General features: G+C 41.8%; 1 protein-coding gene across 1 annotated transcript; it reads right to left on the bottom strand.

Moving 5' to 3' along the window:
• Window positions 1–312: 312 nt before the first annotated feature.
• Window positions 313–20,413, bottom strand: RRP1B (ribosomal RNA processing 1B). The gene is made up of 16 exons (XM_030955170.1): window positions 20,091–20,413; window positions 15,795–15,877; window positions 14,847–14,904; window positions 14,053–14,138; window positions 12,972–13,033; window positions 11,469–11,598; window positions 10,009–10,073; window positions 9,343–9,506; window positions 9,017–9,111; window positions 8,114–8,211; window positions 7,666–7,685; window positions 7,119–7,247; window positions 5,718–6,460; window positions 2,769–2,915; window positions 1,989–2,055; window positions 313–503 (listed from the first exon to the last, which is right to left on the bottom strand). The coding sequence occupies exons 1-16, from the start codon at window positions 20,221–20,223 to the stop codon at window positions 313–315; spliced, it is 2,271 nt and encodes a 756-aa protein (XP_030811030.1). The 5' UTR covers window positions 20,224–20,413.
• Between the last annotated feature and the right edge of the window lie 540 nt (window positions 20,414–20,953).

Genomic DNA, 20,953 nt, shown 5'->3' with positions numbered 1-20,953 from the left:
TGGAACAATCAAACCCTGAACATTCCTTAATTAAATGGACAAGTCTCTTGGGAATGACATGGGCAGAGACCACACTTTTTGTAGACCAAACCTGAGCACAGATTGGGTTTTGTTTCTTTTCTGTAAAAAGACAAAACAAGTATTTCAAGGTAGAGCTGAAGTGGTTTCAAAATAGCAATGACCCAGGTCATAATCAGAATTTTGTATATACAATTTGTATTAACTTAAAAAAATAAAGAAGTTCAAAATACGTCCAGAGAACATTCTAGGTTAGCAAAATGTCCTGTACAAAAGTAGGCCACATTTGTTGGTTTAAAAGAAGTCCACAGCAGCTGGTCTCTTCTTAGCTGACATAGTAAATGGTCTCTTCATTTGGGGTTCTTTTGCTGGGGTCACTGTGGGTGACTTCAGCACCCCATGACGAGGTTTCTGTTCAGGATTGAAAGCCACACGGGAGGGTCCTTCTGGGCTCACCAATATACTTTTGTCAGTCTTTTTGAATTCTGTTGAAAAACAAGCCAACAAGTTACAAAGAAATGCAACCCCTGGAATAACTGCGCCTGTCAGTCAGCTGCGGAATTTCCCAGCCCTAGAAAACTAAGTTAGATCCTCAAGCCCAGCAGGCCTCAGTAGCCTTGACAGAGAAAAGAGATGGTGGTGAAGCCCATCTCTCAGCAGAGCCCCTCTGTGGTATTCTTGGGGTCCCCAGTATGAAGGAGGAATTGATGAATCTGACTTTATGTTCTTAGAAGGCTAATTTATTATTTTATGGTATTATATTATATTAAAGAATGTTATACTAAAGCTATACTAAAGAAGAGAGAAAGGATACAGAGAATGATAATGAAAACTTGTGACTGCTTCGAGTCCCGACACAGCTGATGGTGATTAGTCATTAAGTCAAAACAATTCACATGAAACCAATCAAACAACCACCTGTTAAGATAAACAATCTCCAACCACATTCCAAAGCAGCCAAACACAGGAGAAGCAATCAGATAATTATGATTTTCATTTTTCTCTGACGGTTCTCAGCTTCTCAGGAGAAAAATCCTCAGCAAAAGGATTTTTCAGAAAATATGACAGTGACACCCCTTGGGGAATAGGGTCTGCTGCTATCCACTGTGAACCCTCCCCATGGTTCCATAGAGCACCAGAGACCCTGGGCCTTTTCCTCAGACACAAGAGTTCCAGCTAGCCTGAAAAACACCTCACTGCACTTTAAAAGATGCCAGTGGGTAAGCAGTGTCTCTACTCTGACTGCTGAACAGCTCCAGAGACTCCTGGCCATCCCCTCAGCCAGCAGGGAGGCACTTATTTTTCATTTTGTTCAGCTGTGTTATATTAACATGAAGACATTTACCTAAATACACTGTTCTCAATTTGAACTTGACCTTTTGCACACTTCAGGGAGTTAAAAAGTAGCTAAATGAATACATGGAATATAATTGTATGCTATGGAGCAAGACATTTATTTAACAGGGAAAATACCACCTGCTTACAGAAGGGAAGTGACCTTTATCTACTCATGATCATTCATAAGCCACAAGCAGCCAAAATAAAAAGCAAACTTTGCTACTACAAAGTCAGATTTTATCAGCATGTCAGCATATTTGCCTTGGGAAACAGAAGTGAGCAATGAAGACTGTGAAGTGCAGGTGTTTCCAGAGGAGCTCTGCACATAGGCAGCTCAGGGAAGGTAAGTTCAGCACCGTGCTGCAGTTTTCCACCCATGAGGCTCCTCCTGCAGGTCACTAATGCAGCACCCTGGAATTGCTCAGGTCTAGCTGCAGGGCTCAATGTCCTAAACTTTACCATCTCCTCTGGGAAGGAACTTGAGGAGGGTTTGTAAACTAAACACAAATATTGAGACAGGAACAGAACCATCCTGTTTTAGAGGTGTCCCACAGGTGTGTGAGTGTTTATCACTTCCCCATTCCTCAGTTACCAGAGAGACTCTGGACACACAACACACACATCAGACTCACCTGCAGTCATGTTTTTATTCAAGCCAAACGTGACTCTTTTGGAGCCAGGTGTCTGCAGTTTGTTCAGCTATAAAGCAAAATAAAGACATAAAACAAAATAAGATTTTTGTGGCAATGCTTTGAGTTCTTTCATTTGCACCCACTGATGTAAAACAGCCTACTTCCTTCATTTTGCTTAGAATTGCCCCAGTCCTCTGGCACTACTGCTGCTAATACAGCACTGTTTTCCTAGCCAAAAGCAAACATATTCCATTTGTGCAGAAATCACATACTCTCCTTAATGTCATTATGTAAGTCATCAACAAACAAGAAGATATTTGTGTGTTAAACAGACTGGCCCCACTGCACTCGGGCTTCAAACTGCTAGGAGGACTTGAAAAGCTTTAAATGTTAAAAAGGTCTAGAGAAGAGGGCAGACTTTTGAAGCCCTGCACTGTTGCCACTTTCCACAAACAAGAAATGGAGGCTTAAAGTCCCTTTGTGAGACTGAAATCAGTTTGTTTTTGCTTTCTTGTGAAATAAGCAGATTCAGAATGGTGTGTGTTCAACATGAAGGCCGAAAGCAGAGGGGAGGGAAGAAGAGATTTCAGAGACATTTCTAACTCATTTTCTGAAACTCTGGAGCCATGTGTGACTCTGTCTACAGCATCAGCATTTCCAGTTATATCTGCTCATGTTAGGAGACTAACAGGGAGTGGAAAAGACATCACAAGTGATGAGGAGCACGCTTGGGAAGACATTTGTTCCCAGACTCAGCTGCGCTTTGTGAGATCACCTCACCTGCATGGGTGTCCTGGGGGAAGAGATGGTGCTTCTGGCTTTCCTGAAGAACACTGCCTTTGGTACAGTTGATTTTTCAAATTTTACAAAATCACTTCCTGGTTTCGCTTTCTTTTTCTTTAACGGTGACAGAGCAGCAGTGCTTTCCTGTCAAGGAGGGAAAGGGAAAAATGCTTCAGTACAAAGTTCTGTATTAGCTAATACCTAGTGCTGTGACCAGTGCTGACCACACACTCACATCAGTCTATCACCATGTTTAGCTCCCAGCAGGTAATTTTGCAATTAGCATGACTGAAAGCAGAAGTTTAAGGCAAGCTCTGTGCAGAAACAGGAAAGTCATTGCAAAGCACAAAAGGAAGAATTTGTAATGGATCTGCCAAGCCCAGCAGAGTGCAAACAAACACGTTTTCTCCATGTGCATGAGGATACTTTGCAACTGATGCATCTCTCCTACACACAAGTGATCATTTTTTTCCTTCACCATAAGCCAAAACTCTTCTGTGGTACCCCTGGATGAATAAGGTATGTAACTAATGAACAAACACAGCTTTGGGCTAAGATGAAAACTCTGAAGAAAAAAATGGAGTATGAAATCTGACTACACTTTCAGAAATTCAGCTATTGTGTAGTGCTACTGGTTTGCTGACTAGAATTCGTACTTTTACGGTATTCAAAGCAATTCTTGTCTCCAGTACAAGGCAATTCTTAGGACTTGCACTGGCAGAGCTTTCTAACCTGTCTGTGGACTGTGGTGAGAAGAAGTTCAGTAATGCTTCTCATCAACCTACAGACATGGAATTCCAAAGGTATTCACTGACAAACTGTGGAAAATGTACAGCAGATATGGCCTCCTGATCTGAAAATCACTTCTGCTTCAAATAAAAGGAAAAACCACAAGAATTCTCCTTTTCTGAATTGTGGAGACAAGTCTGAAATAATGCTGATCTCGTCTGGCTTTTTTCCCCTTCTCCTCCTCCTCTTTCCTCTGAATATTTGAAGCTAACTCTCTGGAGGTGTGTGTTGTCCTTGAAATCAAGAATCAAAACATGCCCCTCATTTCTGGGCACAAGGCCAGGATTGCATAACTAAAACAAGGAAAGAAAACAACATGTTATTTCTCAAGCAATGAAAACAAAATTAGCAAAGCTTAATTTCCTCTGCATTTGTACATTTTAAGCTCTACCCTGATCTCTTCTTTCTTCCATCAGTATTCTCCCTCTCCTCCTGACTCAAATTCCAAGTACCTTTCCTTGTCTCCATCTCTTTTAACACACACACTCACACAATCATGTGGACTGAGCAAGAAAAAGCAAATGCCATAATTTCTTTGGAATTCCACATGAAGAGTGACCCACGCCTTGCCAGCCAACAGGCCAGTGCTGGGGTTGTGCTGCTGCCTTTCCCTCAGTGCCTACACTAAGTTCTGCCAACAACTCCCTCCCATGAAGTCTGCAGGAACTTCTCATCTTGAATCTATCACAGGTCTTGGAACCTGTTGGTCACCTGCAGCAAACTCTCACAGAAACAGATGAGGGTGTCGTAATCATATTTTCTTACAAATTAAACTTTTATAGGCAAAGAAAACACAGGTGTGAAACATGGAATATTGAGGTAGGAGGCAAAGCCAATGGTTCCTACTTTGGAAGCCCCACAGTGAGAGAAATGCAGTCTGAATAGTGGGGAGAGAGAGAAACCTTTTGGCTCTTCCCACTCAGCACTTCATCACCAAAAAACAGAAAATGCCAGTTATTTTACTACTATTTAAGCAAAGTTTCAATATGAATTTTTTCTCCTGTGAAGGACTGAGTAGCTCTATCTCCATATACAAGGCTGCACCACTTAACTAATCCTACAGGTTTAAACATAAGTCAAACAGAAGTGAGCTCATAGGCTCAAAACATGAAGCTTTAACTCTTTTTTGTACTCATAATCTCATCTGTGCTCTATGAATTTTTTTCCACCAAAGTGAGACTGTCAGCAACACTTCCAAGAATGTAACTAAACTCCTGAATGTCTTAGAGTGAATATGCACATGGGAAATGAGCAGTTAAAAAGAACTTCAGTAGCAGGAGAGGAAAGAACACCTGCACTCTCTTTCTTAGCTACTATCAAAACTATACAGTGCAAAATGCTTTCTGACTTTCAAATCATTTAGAAAAATCAACACTATTCTACCTATTACAAAGAAGAAAATGGGGGTGAAGGTAGAGAGGTCAAAAAAATTGGTTATTCCCAAACTGCAAGGCATAAATTTTGAAGAAGAAGTCATCAGACCTTCCTAGTGAACAAACACAGTGTTGTGTTTATAAAAACTGGACCATTCATACATGTGATCACACAGCCATTAAAGGTCACAGTGTCATATTCTCTATTCCAATGTTCCAGTGTCTATTCTCTTTCCCAAATCCTTTCCCCAAACAGTGCTATTGTTTTTTTTAAGATGGAGCAGTGAGCAAGCAGAAGAAGCCACTCCTGGAATTGCTGTGGGCAGTTTCACAAGGAGCTGATCCTAATCTAGTCTGCAGCTGCTGCAGCTGCAGAAGGGATGTTCCATCTTCCCACTTCTCACTGTTTTGCCAAAATATGACACCCTTTGTGAGCATGCTGTAAAGCTCAAACAGAGACCCAATGCAAAAGAATCATTAACCCAAGGACCAAAGGAAAAAACACAAAAAAAGACAGTCCCATCTTGCCCCTAACATCCCATTTTTCAGCTAGATGGGTTCTTCCAGCTGAGTGGCTGGCACAGGATTTAGTGTCATTGTACAGGAGGGTGTGACACTATAGCAGTGTGTGGATTTCTGGGGAATCAAGTTCTTTTTTGGTGACAATGCATGATGACATCAGCAAGCAGCCCATGCAGCCCCATGCTCAGAAAGCCAAAGCCAGATCAGAAAATGAGTCTGGCAGTTCCTGAAGCAGGCAGAAAAAAAAATGAGAGGTACATACCACCTTCCTGTTTTTCTTGCATACAGTCTCCAGAACTCCATTGGCTTCGACAGAGTTTAGCACCTCTTTCACTTTTCTCTTCTTTTTCAGAGTTGCTGCATTTTGACTGGAGACTTTCATCCCTTCCAAACCAACTAACTTCGTCTTTGTCTTCAGTGTGACCTTTCTGGAGGGTGCAGATTCAGCCCCTGCCTTTCTTGGCAGGGTCCCCAGCAAGCCCTCCTTGCTAGGTTTCAGGTCAGTTTGCTGCACAGGGGGATCCCCATTCACCAGCACAGCCCCTGCTTTCTGCTTCTTTTTCACAGCCTTAGGAGGTAACAGAGTGACAGAAGGGCTGACATCCTCTGCTGCACTGGCAGCGGCTGGTCCATTCTGACACGCTGGTTTTGCAGGAACATTCTGCACTTTTGGATTCATTTTCTTCAGCTGACTCTTTTTACTCTGTTCTGTGTCAGTCAGGCTGTTCTGCACACAGATATTGTGATTTTCTCTGGTATCAGTTGCTACATCTGTGGTCTCACTGGCCTCATTTACTAGCAATTTTTTTCTCTTCCTCTCCTTTTTATTTTCTGGCACCTTTTCCTGGCTAGAAGCATTGGATCCAGATGTTTCAGCTTTTCCCTCCTCACAATTTCCATCAGCTGTTCCAGAATCAGCACTTGTGCTGTCCCTCTTCTTCCTTTTTTTCCTCTTCCTCTGGGGAACTGATGGCACCTTCCCACTTGACAGGTCTTCTTTATCCTCTAAATCCATCCCAAAAAGAATGCCATAACACACATGTGAAACACAAAGGCACTTACAACAACTGAATTCTATTCTATTTTTGTTCTTTGCTTTTAAAATAGGTGCACCATTTTCCTGTTATCAGCCTGCACAGTTTTACTGTTACAGCTGCTCAGGACACTGCAGCCTGATGACGTCTGGCCTAATTAATATTTTGCTAATTTTGCCTTGTCACAGGTAAGATCTAAACCATTCCCTGTGGCAACTCTATTTTTCATAGCAACACCCCTATAAAGAGTTATTATTACCCACCTGTTAAGCCCATCAGAAGAGCAACTCAGGGGTTATGTATTTCAATATCCCCAAATTCTTATATTCTAACACTCATCCTGTTTTAAGATGTTTCTGCTTTCTTACTGGAGCAATGCAAACAGCTGCTTTCAGTTCTGCTTTTGACTGAAGTTTTTGAGGTGATGCTTGCCTCAGAATTAGGAAGAGAAATCCTCTCACTTTCAAAGAGAACTTAATTTCACATTTAACCTTCATCACAACAGGATACAAATCAGCACATCCTGAACAATAGTGTTGCCTTCCTCAGAACAGCTTTTATCTGACACTTTGCCAAACTGCACAAGTCACTGCAGATTGTCTCTCTCCCAAATATTGATCTTGCCTTACCTTCTACTTTTTCCAGCTCTTTTTGCTGCCAAGGCTTGACAGCTTTTTTCTTTCTCTTTCGCCTGCCAGATTCATCATCATCATCTTCATCTGTAGAAACTTCTTCAGGAATGTCTTGGGGGAAGATTCCTGTTGAGGAAGGATAAGGTATCAGAAAACTGAGAGTCCTGCTTCTATGAATAGTTACGCTGTTCATATACAGCATAACTCTCACAGAAAGAAAAAACAACTCCTTTTTCCCCACCCAACCTTAAAGAAAAACATATAACCCACTCCTATTTGCTTAAGCAAAAATAATCATCTTTCATTTAAGGAAAAAGTACAGGGTTGCTCAAATTGTGAAAGGAATTTGGCCATCTCCAATATATGTGTAATATGTCTTAATGAGATTTTAAAAACCCACAAACCCCCCAATATAATATTCTTGAAATGCACATTAAAAAATAGGAAAAAATAATTCTAATACATATTGTATGGGAACATTATATTTAATTTAATGGAAAATAAAGACAGAGACTACTGTTTCTATCAGCTGCTCAGTCCTTACCTTCTGCTAAGTCCTGGAACCTGCAGGTGAGAGGAAGGGAGAAAAGAAAAACCAAAACATTATTACACAATCAGTACCAATAATAACACTAGCAGAACAGCATCACTGCACTTACTATGGTTTTGTCAGAACAGGAATAACATCTTTTTGCATAGGAAGTTACAAACTCCAGAAGAGATCTGCCACAGTAACACCCCTACTCAAACTAAATCACTGAAAGTATTGAGAAAACAACAATTTAATACTTTTCCTGCATCTGTCCCTTGTATCACACCCAAGCTGATGTCACATCTTGCAGTTCAAACCCACACTGTGCAGATAAACCCCAGCTGGCTGCAGCTGGCTGGTACCAATGAGGAACAGCATGACAGTGGTGTCAGGACAAGACAGGTTGGGCAGAAAGAAAACCAAAGTAGCTTAGGACAAGGTGTATTTCAGCAGAACTCACTTTTTGACCAGCTTGTACAGCCGCTTTCTGTTCACGGAAGGTGTATTTTTCTTGCTTGCAAATTCGAAGATTTTGTCAGCAACAGCCTTGTAATCAAACTGTTGGAGGAAAGTACAACACAGCTGTTCTTAGTTTATCCATGCAAGATAACCCGGTGCAACTCGTGTTACAAATATATCAAGTATTAAGTTCAATAGGTAACTTGTAAAGATACACATCTTGAAACAGACACCTCCTTTAAACCCAAATGTTTTCCTCTGTTGAAATTTACGCCCCCTTCACACACTGACTTGTACAGATGGCTGCTTCATTAACAGAACAGCTGAACTTCTCAGACATTCCTAACCTGATTTCTTACTCAAGAGAGAAGCCAACCCACTTCAAAACTCCCATAAATATTTCATTAAATATCAGATTTAAAGCGTGCCATGTCCTAATTCTTGTTTAAAAGCCACAGATACACGAAGGGTATCCACCTGCAAGTGTGTTTGATGGGAGGATCTGTCGGAATCACTACACTGCACTGGCCCTGGGTTTAGAAAACCCAAATTGTAACATATAACCCTCTCTCCTATGTATCCCATCATCCATGTTCAATCAAAATTAGGCTGATTGCTTCCCCACCCTCACTGACTTGGCTTTTAGCACACACATTTTTTAACTCTTGAAACAGGAAGGGAGGAGCAGAAAACAGAAGGTATGGGAGAGAGGAAAGAGGAATTTAAACATGGATTTATTTTACTACCACTCACAGAACACACATTACATAAATACCACCTTACAATAAATCAAGAGGCTAAAATTTTCTAACATGTTTATCCATTAACACCCCTTACTTCTGCACCTCTTGAAAGGGATGGGGAAAAAAAGAGACCAGAGTAACAGAGCAAAAGAGCCACAAACCTGAAGAACAGCCCCGATCCCATCATCAGCATTTTCATTGATATCCTCTGTGTTTTCAGCATTCTGTGCTGATATTCTTGACGGAGATCTGTCTCCTATTATAGAAAAAAGACTGAATATTAATATTTTGTCTGAGATAAGGGACTCCAAAAGAACAAGCTTTATTAAGCAAATCTGAAGGGAAGACAGGAAAACACAATAACCCTTACATCACCCTGAACACGTGTTTGATTGGTTCAGAGCAGAAATGTATTTTCAGGAAACAGGTTTCCTGAAACCTGTTTCCTAGCAACTCTTACCAGGGCAATTTAGAGCTTCCTCCTTACCTTTGGTTTTAAGCATCTCTTCATCTTCCTGTTTGCCTTCTTCAGAAACATTCTCCTCGTCACTGTTGGTACCCAGCTCTTTCATCAGGTCCTCGATGGCGAAGGGGGACTGGTCCACGATCATCTCAAAGACACCGGTGGCCACAGCGTGGAGCACACGCCGACTGTCACAGAGAGCAGGGTGAGCCCACAGGCAGACCACAAACACCCTCCCTCCCAGGTTAAAAAAGTGGGAATTTGAGCAAAAATGGATGAGAAAGAATGTGGAAGAAGACAAAGCTCTTCAGATGATGAAAGTGAACCTGTTACTCCCTTAACAGAAATCCTTTAATCCAAGCAGTGTCCTGCTAATGTGCCCCTCTCAAATCTCACTCTTTATATGCTGACCTGTATTACACTGCAAAGAAGCAGCTCAGCTGCTCTATGCATTAAAAAAATTAAAATAACTGGACACATTAACCAACAAAGGTTGATATAGTTCTTATAAATCCATGGAGACTATCTATGGCTTTGATAAACACAAGTTGTCTTCATATGACTGTGCACATTGCTGGTAAAAATACCCTTCTTTCTCCATATTCTGAAATTATGATTCTTTGATCCATTTATTACCATATTCAGAGTTTCTTAATTCTTAAAAAATATTTATTCTTTCATCAAACTTACTCCTTTGATTTGGCAGCAATTTTGCAGAAAGGTTCAATGAACTTGAGATTCTGGTCTGCTGTGAGCTGTTTGATTGGAAAGAAAAAAAATGTGAGTACAGAAAATACTGCATGTGTACACTGAAATTCCTTGAATATTGGTGTTTGTACAGGAATTGGAATTGGGGGATCTTCTTTAACAGTCTTTCAGCATATTATCTAATTCCAACTGGCAGAGGTATCCAGGGCCTTTTTGTTACCACTAACTTCCAGATATTCCCTGGAAGTATTATCAAAACACTGACTGCCTTGCAGACTTTATTCTGCTGAGTGCAGAAATACAACAAAGCTTCTTACTTTAGATAAGGAACCATGAGGCAGAGAAAGCTTAAATAATTTTGTGTACTTTCCCAAAGGTCTGTAGCAGACAAGAATAGGATTTGGGCTTCTCTTAACTGGGCTGCTTGCACCAAAACCCTCTCAGCTACAACAGAGCTAAAGATAAAGACTCTTCCCTTCAAAATCCAATTTATGAGCATCATCTGTGATTTCATATAGTCTAGGGGACTTGCTCCCCTCTCCAGGCTTCCAGTGAGTGGCTTAACTACAGCTGTGTGACTGTGCAGCTGCAGAAATTATTTGGGCTCCAGTTCTCTGGTGCAGACTTCATCTCTCTCTTGATCCACAATCCAGAACCTCAAAACCTGCAGGCAGGATTGGTGTGAATACAGACTGCAAGGAATAGGAATGGAAAAGTGCTGACAGCTTTGTCCATCAGTATCAGAGACGTATCAAGAGGCCAGAGACAAGGGGAGGGAACTGAGGAGGAGTCTGGGATGAACGTGGGGCAGCAGGAAGGGTGGAGGGACAGGAGAGATGCTCCTTGGCTTTGCTGCTGCAAAACTCTGCCCCACTGGAAGAGCAGCCAAAATTAAGGGCCATCAATTAACTGTCACAGCAACACACAGCAGAACAAGACAGATGTCACCAGCAAAACAAACATCTGAATGTGGGGGGTGAACTGCACAATGCACAGACAACAATAAGCAAATATGAGACAACTGTGAAAGCTCACTTTCCTCCTCTATTTAGGTGCTACACAACGAGCCAAGAGCAGGCTTTATGTCAGCCTTTGCAAAAGCAAAGACTGGAAAACATGCTCACACAAGGGAAATTGCACTGAGTCCCCTCTGAAACAAAGAAATGAGAATAGTCTAACTATTTTATAACTATTTTCCAACCTCAATTTGGAGCAGCATAGCAGTACTCAGGAACTTGGGAGAAACTACCATATTCCCACTGTCAAAGACATGAACAAAAGCAAAAGCATAACTTGCAGTAAGTCACTTTCTTCATGCTTACTCAGTGTTGTTATATTTAAAACCATTAAAAATTAAGTAACCTAAAAATTACATTTCCTCTAAGATGTTTCATGCCACAGTTCACATAAATCAGGAATAAAATGACAAAGTATTTTCTAACCTCCTTTGCACCAACTTTAGCCAATTCATCCAGATAGATATCAATGAAATGGAACTTTATCCCAGTGGGAGAATTGCTGTCTGGGTCCATAACTTCTTTCATTAATAGCTGCAGCAATGGTTCAACTAGACTGAAAAAGAAATAAAGAGGAAAAAACCCCAAGACATTAATATTCAATTGCTCATGCCTCATTTGCCTTGAAAACAAACTCTTGTCTTGAAAACAAACTCCACTTCTTTACAGTTATGGACAGCTACCCAATTTGAATTTTTTCCCTTCTTTTTTTACCCTGAGGCCTATCATTGCTATCTTTCAGGAAAATGAAGTTTTGTATATTCCAAGTTTTGTCCCCTGGCATTCTTTAGGACCTGCTGCAATTTTGCCCAGAATAAACATTTCCAGTCCCAAAGAGAATTCAAAATACTGAAAAACCATAAACATTCTTTCAGTTTTACTTTAATACAGATTTCTTCAAAAGCATTTTAAAAGACAAGAGGGAAGAAAGTCATGCTAGGCAGCTTCTTGGCTCCATTCAGGAGGGAAAGGCACTTCTTGAGCTCCCTCACTCTGCAAAGAAAGGAATCATGATCCTCTCTTCCCACACTGCCTCCTCCCAGTGAGAGATGGAGGCCAAAGCCATAAGAAACCTTGTCAGAAATCAGTTTGGGTGACCATGTGTGTGGGAAGAAGGGCTTCAGCTTTATCAAACCTCCTCCCACACCTTCTGCTCCTGTCAAGGAACATTTTAATCTCTTCAACCTGAGGGCATTTACCCAGTGCAAAATTAAGGTGGAACAGCAGGGATGGGATGTCCTTTAGCTGTGCATTCCTTTCTGTTTCCACAAAAACGTGCCTGTGTGCATCCCACATTTCAGACAGTGAAAGAGAGAAAGGATAACCTTAACGCTGGGTTATCGAGCACTTTCAATTAAAAGATTTAAATCTCTTCATCAATTTAAAGACAACAAGCTTATAAGTGGCACAAGAGCTCTAGACAGAGCAAATGACTGCAATTATTTGCCTTTTAATAGAATATGGAAGAAATACAACCAAAACCACTGATGTTTACAACAAACAGGAGGCTAGTTTACAATTAAGGAGTTCTGTCTTATCAGAGAAGTCACCATGATTAACCACAATAAAATAAATACTTAAAAAAAAAGTCACAGCCAATCAGAAAACCATAAACAAAAAAATTCCTTTTCTGTATTTTCTGGGATTCAGGTTCCCTGTCTAGTCTCTCTGTAGCTGATATTTCATGGATAGCTCTTCTGGCTACATCAGAAAATGAAATACATTAAATACTGTATTTAATTTAATGACATGGAACACATTACTATGTTACTAAACAAAGTGATATGAAGAACAAATAAGCCTTTAACATTAAGACTTCATGACAGTGGCATCTATGAAAAAGAAGAATCTATTAAATGAAAATATATTTGAATGCAGGTATATTGGGTGACTTGTTTATGATGCAACAGCATTCAGAAATCTGCTTACCCCTCATCCCATTCATTTCTTTTCAGCACTTCAAAGGATTGCCTCAAAATCAGACGCATCAGCTGCAAAGCACAAAATCTGTTAAACATGTTGTTTATGAAAACACGTAAAGGAGCCACTGTGGCTGAAATATGAACAGATTTCTTGATCAACCTCTATAGCACAAAGTGGAAGCTGCCTCACATGAATGTTTTGACAGATTGTCTATCATGTAATGCAACAGAAGGGTGCTGCAAAAAGGACAACAAACTATTTTCATATGATACACACAAAAATCCATTGTCATTTCTATACAACTTCCTCTTGATTCACACCCCTGATTTCTTCATTAAGTACTGCCTTAATCTAAGAAAAGCCACAGCTTAAACTGGACACAACAATATGGGTCAGATGATAACAATAATAGTTTAATTTACTTGAAAACTGCACTAAGAGACAGTCACATGTAAAACAGCCACATTCAACTGGCTCAAAACACTTCACTTACTGAAATAACTTCTACCTGCTGATATTGGGAAAGAAAAAACATCAGTGAATGTACCTGCAATTAACTTCTTTCAAAGAAGATAATGGGATTTTGTTCTTTATAAAGGTATGCTTTTTAAGATTTTAGTTCCTGTTACAATATTCTGTTTCCTATAGAAAGAATTCTGACTACTGAATGTGCTACAATGGATATTTTACTGGTGGAAAGTTGGGGTTCTAGTGCAGAGTCATAAAAGAGTTTTTAAACAGTCTGATCTAAAGTGATGTTGATACTGTGTCATTTGAGACAGTATTTATATTCCAGTATAGAAATCAATGAGAAAAATCACTATGATAGAAGGGAAAGCACTTGAGCATGATATAAACTGTGCTGGCTTTTAGGTTCATGCAGTGGTGAGTGCAAGCCTTTAAAACAAACGTCCCTTGCAATGTGTCAAGAAGATGATACCTTGTCTTCTCTCACAATACACACCAATGCATGTGCAGACAGAGCTGCCTTCCAGCACGCCAGCACCACACATTTTCTAGGAAAAAACACCACCCAGAGAGGTATAATTACCTCTTATTAATTACACCACCAGAGAGGTATAATTACCATGTAGTACTTGTCCAGCCGCAGATTGTCAATCCCGTTCCACTCCCGGTTCATCGTCTGCCAAAATGTCTGGATGAACAGGTGTCCTGCAAGGGAGCAAGGAGAAACACCTGCATGTCTGGCACAGTGGGCTCTTCTGCTGAACTGAAAGGGTCTCAAGAAAGGGATGCACCTCCCTAGGATTCTCCTAGTGACAGGGACAGAGCTGTGGGAAGACAGGCTTGACACTGCTGCAATAATCAATTAAACTTGAGAACAGTGCAAGAAAAGACACACAGCCACTTTTAAAAGCAAGTTTAATTACAGGAAGAGATATGTATCTATTTTGTGTTATATACACACAATGTGTTATATGCACATATTTGAGCAAAATACAAAATATCTGTTCTGCATCCATTTCTACCCATGCATTTTTGGCACTGACTGAGTACTCCATTTCATAAGCATTTTGAACACCAGCAGCTTAATAGCTCATGAAACAAGGCTGGTTTTGAGCAGGAAATACACAGAACAGTCTATGCAGAATGGAGAAGTAAGGGGACAAGGTTGTTTTGCTACCTGTCCTCAAAAATCTCACCTATATCCCACTGAACACACAACTCTTCTGCACCAGACAGAAAAATCCTTCAGCTCCTGTCTCCCTTAATAGAATCACACTGACCAGTTGGACAAAAAGGAAAGAAAGAACCACCAAAACAGCCCCTCTGTCGTCTGTCTTTATTCTGGCACTGTGATAGTGGAACCACCAAGAGGGAAGCACCCTACAAAGCATCAGATAATTAAATAGTACTTACGAGTCTCTGTATTCTGAAACACGTGGATAAGCTGGGAGATATTGGCTGCAAGTTCCTCCTAAAAGTAAATAAATATAGTTAGTGTAGCATGTTTTAGAGTTTGGTCTCCTCACTAAACATATGACCAGCAAACAACAAGAAGTGTGAATTTCATGAAACATCTCTCAAAATGAAAAACATTCTCTCAACAGCTGCTTTAGTACTGCAGTTATCCTTGCACTGGGACTAGATCAGCTGGAAGAGAAGTTTCAAGGGTAACAAAACCTGTTCATTTTACCAGATCTCTGCACAAACCATCTTTCTGACAGCAGACAAAATTAAATTAGGAGGAGAAGAACCCCATGTATTTGAATTAATAAATGATGCAAAACTTACAGGGCACTGCTGTCATACAGGTCTCTGTGGAGGGCTGTGAGCTATGTGTGACATAAACCTTGTTCATACAGACAAGTGATCTGAAAATTGAGGTTACTGAGAGCTGGCACTCCAGAACCAGTATCTTTGGAAAGCAGGGAGACAAACTAGTAAAAGTTGACAAAAATATGCAGTAGGGACAAATTTGGTAGTGCAGGAAGTGCTACTGAACTAACAAAGGAAAAGGAAGTGTGGAACTCGCACACTAAAATCTGCACAAATGTTGTGGCTGCAGTTAAGGGCAACCTGCTGTTACTGTTTTAGTTACACAAAGTCAACATTTCATGAGGCATCTATTTTAGCTCTCCTTTTGAAAAGTAAACAGCTACACCTGCCCTTCAGAAGGTGACTCCAAAGATGATCTATTGATGTTCAGATCACTGAGTTACAGTCACCTCTTCTCCTGCACATGCCACAGATGGGTTGCAGGGGAAGGGAAAACCACAATAATTTTGTCCATTTTAAATTATTAAATGTCATTAGAGTGTATTTTGGAGGGGCCCCCTCAAGCAAATACAAACCCAGTTACTATACCTGAAGCAGAGGTTTATCCTGCATCCACATACAATAGAAAAGGCCCTTCCATATTTTCAGCAGTTCTTCCTGACTGAAGCCACCTATAGTACACAAGAAGTCTGAATAAAAGGAAAAAAACCCACACATTTCCACCAAAATATTTTCATGCAGCTCCCTCTGCTCCCTGCTTTCTTCTTTGTTTTCGTTATTTTCTCTGGGTTGCCACTGTAAGCACATTAACTGGAAGGCAATTTGGCATAGAACAGTGATAGAAACTGTAAGCTTCTACCTTGTACTGAAGCAACAAAGATTTCAAAGCAATCACAGGTAAGATGAATACCAAGATAATTCTGATAAATGCCTCCGGCATATTTTTAACATCAAGTCTGAAAAAAAAATTTAATGAGAGTATCAGAAATAGTTTTACAAGAAACATGAATTTTTGTTGTTGTTTTTAACAAAAGTCTCACACTCTGCCAATAGTTTTACTCCTTACTAGAGGTTTGTTTTGATAGAATAAATTTATAGCAATCAACACATTTATTTCTACATTAAAATTTATAGTCAAAGAGCCTGAGCAAGTATAATGAAAGTTTTTTTTGATACAGGTAGTTTTGGGATGTGCTAACACCTGAATTTTAACAGCAAAAAATATTTTCAGATTCCAGAAGTAATGCACTGCATGGAAAGCCATTAATACCTGCTCAAGAACTGGATTTTTCATTACATCAGGAAATTTATGTGAAGTAAAATTGTAACAGTAGATTGTTACAATGCAGCTACAATGACCTACTATAGCTATTTTCAAACTATGGCCTATTAAATACTCCCAAGCAATCTCATGAAAAATCACTTTGAAAAGGTCATCATCTTCAGTAAGCTCAAATTTGCTCTAAAAAGATCACTGTCTCAGGAGTCTGCCAGTCAAAAAGCCTGAGACACAATGCAAGATCTAAATTGTGCACCTTCCCCTTGGACCAAGTCATTTGAAAGCAAAATTCACTCAGACAAAAACATCTGCAGACACATTAGTCCTGCCTGCTTGAAAAGAAAGGAAGTGAGGAAATATGCAAAATGCTATGTAGGAAGCAATATGTCCAGTAATATTAAGCATTAATTATAAATTTCACTTAGATTTGACAGTACTGTTATGATAAAACAAATTGATCAACTGATTTAATCTTCATTGAAATATTAAAATTAATAACATTTCTTAAGGGAATTGTATGTGACATACTGAGTGGTAAGAAGCAGTTTTAACCTCACAGGCAGCATTAACCCTACAGAGGCATCACCTGCTACCTGTAAATGTGGCTCAGGAGTTCACAGAACTGAATCACAGAATTATTCAGGTTGGAAAAGACCTCTCAGATAATCACTGCAAGGCCATCACTAAACCATGTCCCCAAGTGTCACATCTACACATCTTTTAAATCCCTCCAGGGATTTAATCCCTCCACCATTGCCCTGGACAGCCTGTTCCTGTGCTTTGAGGGAAAAAAACACAGACTTTCATGGGGTTGGTTTTCATACACACAGGGCTTTTAAAAGCGTCCTATGCAGTCCAGGGTCCATTTGACATAAGACTGACCAAAAATTAGAGCAATTTTCTTATCCTAGTGCCTCTAAAGAGTAGTTTCAAGATTGTGTTTTCTGTTCTTCAACTTTATGTGCTGTCCCCAGCCACAGCTGGCAAATAAAAACCACTAAAGTAAGGTTACTTTAAAACCTGAATGCATTTTATTAGCAACCACAGTGCCCAGAACTGAAGGCCTTCTATACCTTAAATGTATCCTGAGAAAGATTTTGGCTTTAGGGCTTGAATTGTAACTGTCCCTGTGCACAGTAACTCTGTTCTGTGTATTGAGGGAGCTGGGATTAACGTGTTACAACCACTCAGAGCTACTTTATAATGCAAGCCTTGCCAGCCTGTCTGTCTGGGAGTTGGGCTGCTTTGACACTGCTATCATTGAATTTGTTACAATTTTTCCTATTCTAGATAATTGCAACGGACCAGATCCACACAGGCACATTTCGGTGGAAATTATGGAAATCTTTTACAGATCCAGGCCCAAGTTAAGTGCAGCTCTGTCAGACAGAAACCCCTCCAGCAACCTGCCTTCTTTTACTAAAAGTTATTTCTGTTTACTATTCTTTCATCCATTCATGTGGTAGTTCAATGCCTTGCACAGAGTTTAACTTCTTGCTGAAAATTAAGAGCTCTGGCTCTCTGAAGAAGCTCCCTCAGCCTTAGCACAGACCACACAGAGCAGTCCTGTCTATATAATAAACACCTGACAGTCCTGAACATCAGGTGAACTCCAGCACTTCTGCCAAAATCCAGCACATTCCCAACTCCTCGCGCCAGGGCACCTTGCCTGGGTTGCCTGATGTGTGAATCTCTCTCAGAACATTGGATGGGTATAATAATATCTATTATAATATAATTGCTAATTAATAAATAACTGCTAAGAATAAATAACTGTACATCCTTTATATATATAAAAATTGTAAATGTTAATTAATAAATAACTTTAAAAAACCCCTCTCTCCTGAACATGCTTTTTCTCCAAGCCCAAAGAAGTTAATCTTTGTTTCAGTACTACCAGTTTGGATAGTACCTAACAGCAAGTAAATCTGAGAGCTCTGGAAATTAGTCACCCTTGTTTCCTACTCATTTGCATTCCATGGTGTGCTGATTTTAACATGCAAAAGGTTCACAGCCCAACTGAGCAATTTCCCTGTGATGGTTTAAGGATGTTTTAAAGCAGTGCCTGAACCTGGAGCCTTTTCCTTTGGTTATGGGCACCCCTGTCCTTCCTGTGGCTGCTTCTATAAACTGCAAGGAATCTGCACTTGGCAGTGAGATGCACAGAGCACCAGTGAACACACACCCCCCCCTTAGAAAGTCTCCAGAGCTAAAAAATAGAAAGTACCTGGGAGGTACATGATGTACACCATCCTAGTCCCCAGGCAATCCCCAGATCTATGTTAACTGCCAGGAATGGGATAATGCCTGTTTGGCTCCCTGGCCTGACCCTGTAAAGCTGTTCTAGGTGTCCTTCCCTCTGTCAGATGTGGCTAACGGGTCAAACACTACTCGGAAAGGCAAGAAACTGTATTCACTCCACAGTCTTTTCAAGGAATTCAGGGAGGTCCAACCAGCACTCCAATTTAGTTCTTGGGGTCAGCTCTCAGCTGGTTCTCCAAAGCCACAATATATATATAATATATACTAATATATAAAATATAGATGTAATGTGCAATAATTTAAATGTATGGTAATAAAACAATGTATAAAGCAGCTTATAAAAGATATGTTTTATATAAAAGAAACATAAAATATAGATTATACATTACATTATATGTATTATATGTAATATGAGGTATAGGAATAACACACATCCATGTGGAAACTGTGCACATGTGCACAGTTTCAGGTGCAGGGACCTTCAGACTGGCCTTGCCAGCTTCAAACCTACTCCAGGGATATCACTGAACTCTTAGTTCTAAGGTACCAATATACAGCTCCAAGTCGAATTTTTTGGAAAAACATAGGAAAAAAGATTTTGATACCATGAAGTGAAGGTAACAGGTAACCCAAATGGGTTACACAGAACCAGCTGCTGTATTATAACTTAGCTTTCCCATGGCTTATTATAACCAGCTGCTAATTATAACTTAGCTTTCCCCGATTCCATCCGATGCTCCTGAACATCAGTCATGGAAACAGACAGACATCACCTCACAGGAACAAGAGAAGATGAAACTTTATGCTGCATACACCGGGATGTTTCCAGCCTGGATCATTTCAGTGCATTTCCTTGGGAAGGAAAGCACACGAGCCATCCCGCTCCCATCCCGGATTTGTTAATAACTAATTACAAGCCATAATTTGTTAATGGCCTCTCGTTCGAGGCCAGCGAGACCCTCCCTAGATCCAAGCTGATCCTTCCCGAGCCCCCCCGGTGCCCGGAGAGGACCCACGAGTGCCTCGGCTCCCGGGCGCTGGGGCTGCGGCAGCACCGGGGCATCATGTGCGTGTACATGGGGAAATGCATGGGTGAAAAAAAAACCAACAAAAAATTAAAAAAAGCTAAAAGTAAAGTAAAATAAAAAAAATTTAAAAAAATTTTAAAAGCCCGAGAGGAAGCCCCGAGGAGGCGTGCCGGGCTCAGGGCGCACACGTGGTGCTTCCTTCCGTCCCCATGCCGTCCGGCCGCCGGGGCCGCCGCTGCCCCCGCCACGGCATCGGGACCTGTACCTGTCCCTGTCCCTGTCCCCGTCCCGGTCCCTGTCCGCCCCGGTCCGTACCGCCGGGCCGCTGGGTCCGCACGCCGATGTAGCCCCGCAGCTTCTTGAGGGCGCGGTCTCGGATGCGCTTCTCGTTGGCGGCCAAGCGCTGGGCGAACTGCACCTCGGGCGGCTGCACGGTCGCGGGAGCCATGGCCCGGCCTGGCCCCGTCTCTGCCCCGTCCCTGCCCGGCTCCTGCCCCGCTCCCGGCCCGGCCTGCCCACACCGCGCCGGGCTGTGCCTGATGCCGTCAGCGACGCCGGGCTCTGCCGTCACCGCGGGGAGGCGGAGCGCGGGGATGGGCGCGGGGCATCGCCGACTTCGGGGCTCATCGGCGCCACCGGGGCCGGCTGACCCACGGGCGGCATCCCCCGGGGTCCCCCGGGGCTCTCCACCGGCCCGAGCACCCCACAGATCACAGACTAATAAAGGCTGGAAAAGAACCCCTGAGATCATCGGGGCCAGCCGATGTCCGATCACCACGCTGTGGACTGGCCCTTGGCACTGAGAGCCGCGTCCAGCCTGGGTGGAGGGGCCAGAGCGGGACACAGCACCTGAGGTGCGGCTTCACCTGTGCCCCGTAGAGAGGCACAATCACTGTCCTGGTCCTGCTGGGCACACTATTGCTGACACCAGCCCGGTGCCATTGGCCTTCTTGGCCACCTGGGCACGCCTGGCTCACGTTCAGCCTCTGCTGACCAGCACTCCCGGTCTTTTTCCTCCGGGCAGCTTTCCAGACTCTCTTTTACAGGCTGGAGCTGCAGGAGTTTGCTGTGCCCCAAGTGCAGGACCCAGCAGTTTGCCTTGTTGAATCTGCCGCCACTCAGTGCTTCCATCCAGCCTGTCCGGATCCCCCTGCAGAGCCTCCCTGCCCTCCAGCAGA

This window comes from Camarhynchus parvulus, chromosome 1 (genome assembly GCF_901933205.1).
Source record: "Camarhynchus parvulus chromosome 1, STF_HiC, whole genome shotgun sequence".
Classification (NCBI taxonomy): Eukaryota; Metazoa; Chordata; class Aves; order Passeriformes; family Thraupidae; genus Camarhynchus; species Camarhynchus parvulus.
Note: the sequence above shows the minus strand (reverse complement) of the source record. Positions and strands in the feature narration are given on the sequence as shown.

Excerpts from the sequence above, each read along its gene's own strand:
- RRP1B (XM_030955170.1), bottom strand. The coding sequence starts at position 20,223 with ATGGCTCCCGCGACCGTGCAGCCGCCCGAGGTGCAGTTCGCCCAGCGC. Across the intron at positions 13,034-14,052 it reads GGCTGGACAAGTACTACATG|CTGATGCGTCTGATTTTGAG; the intron begins GTAATTATACCT and ends TGTGCTTTGCAG. Across the intron at positions 2,056-2,768 it reads CCCCCAGGACACCCATGCAG|CTGAACAAACTGCAGACACC; the intron begins GTGAGGTGATCT and ends TTTGCTTTATAG.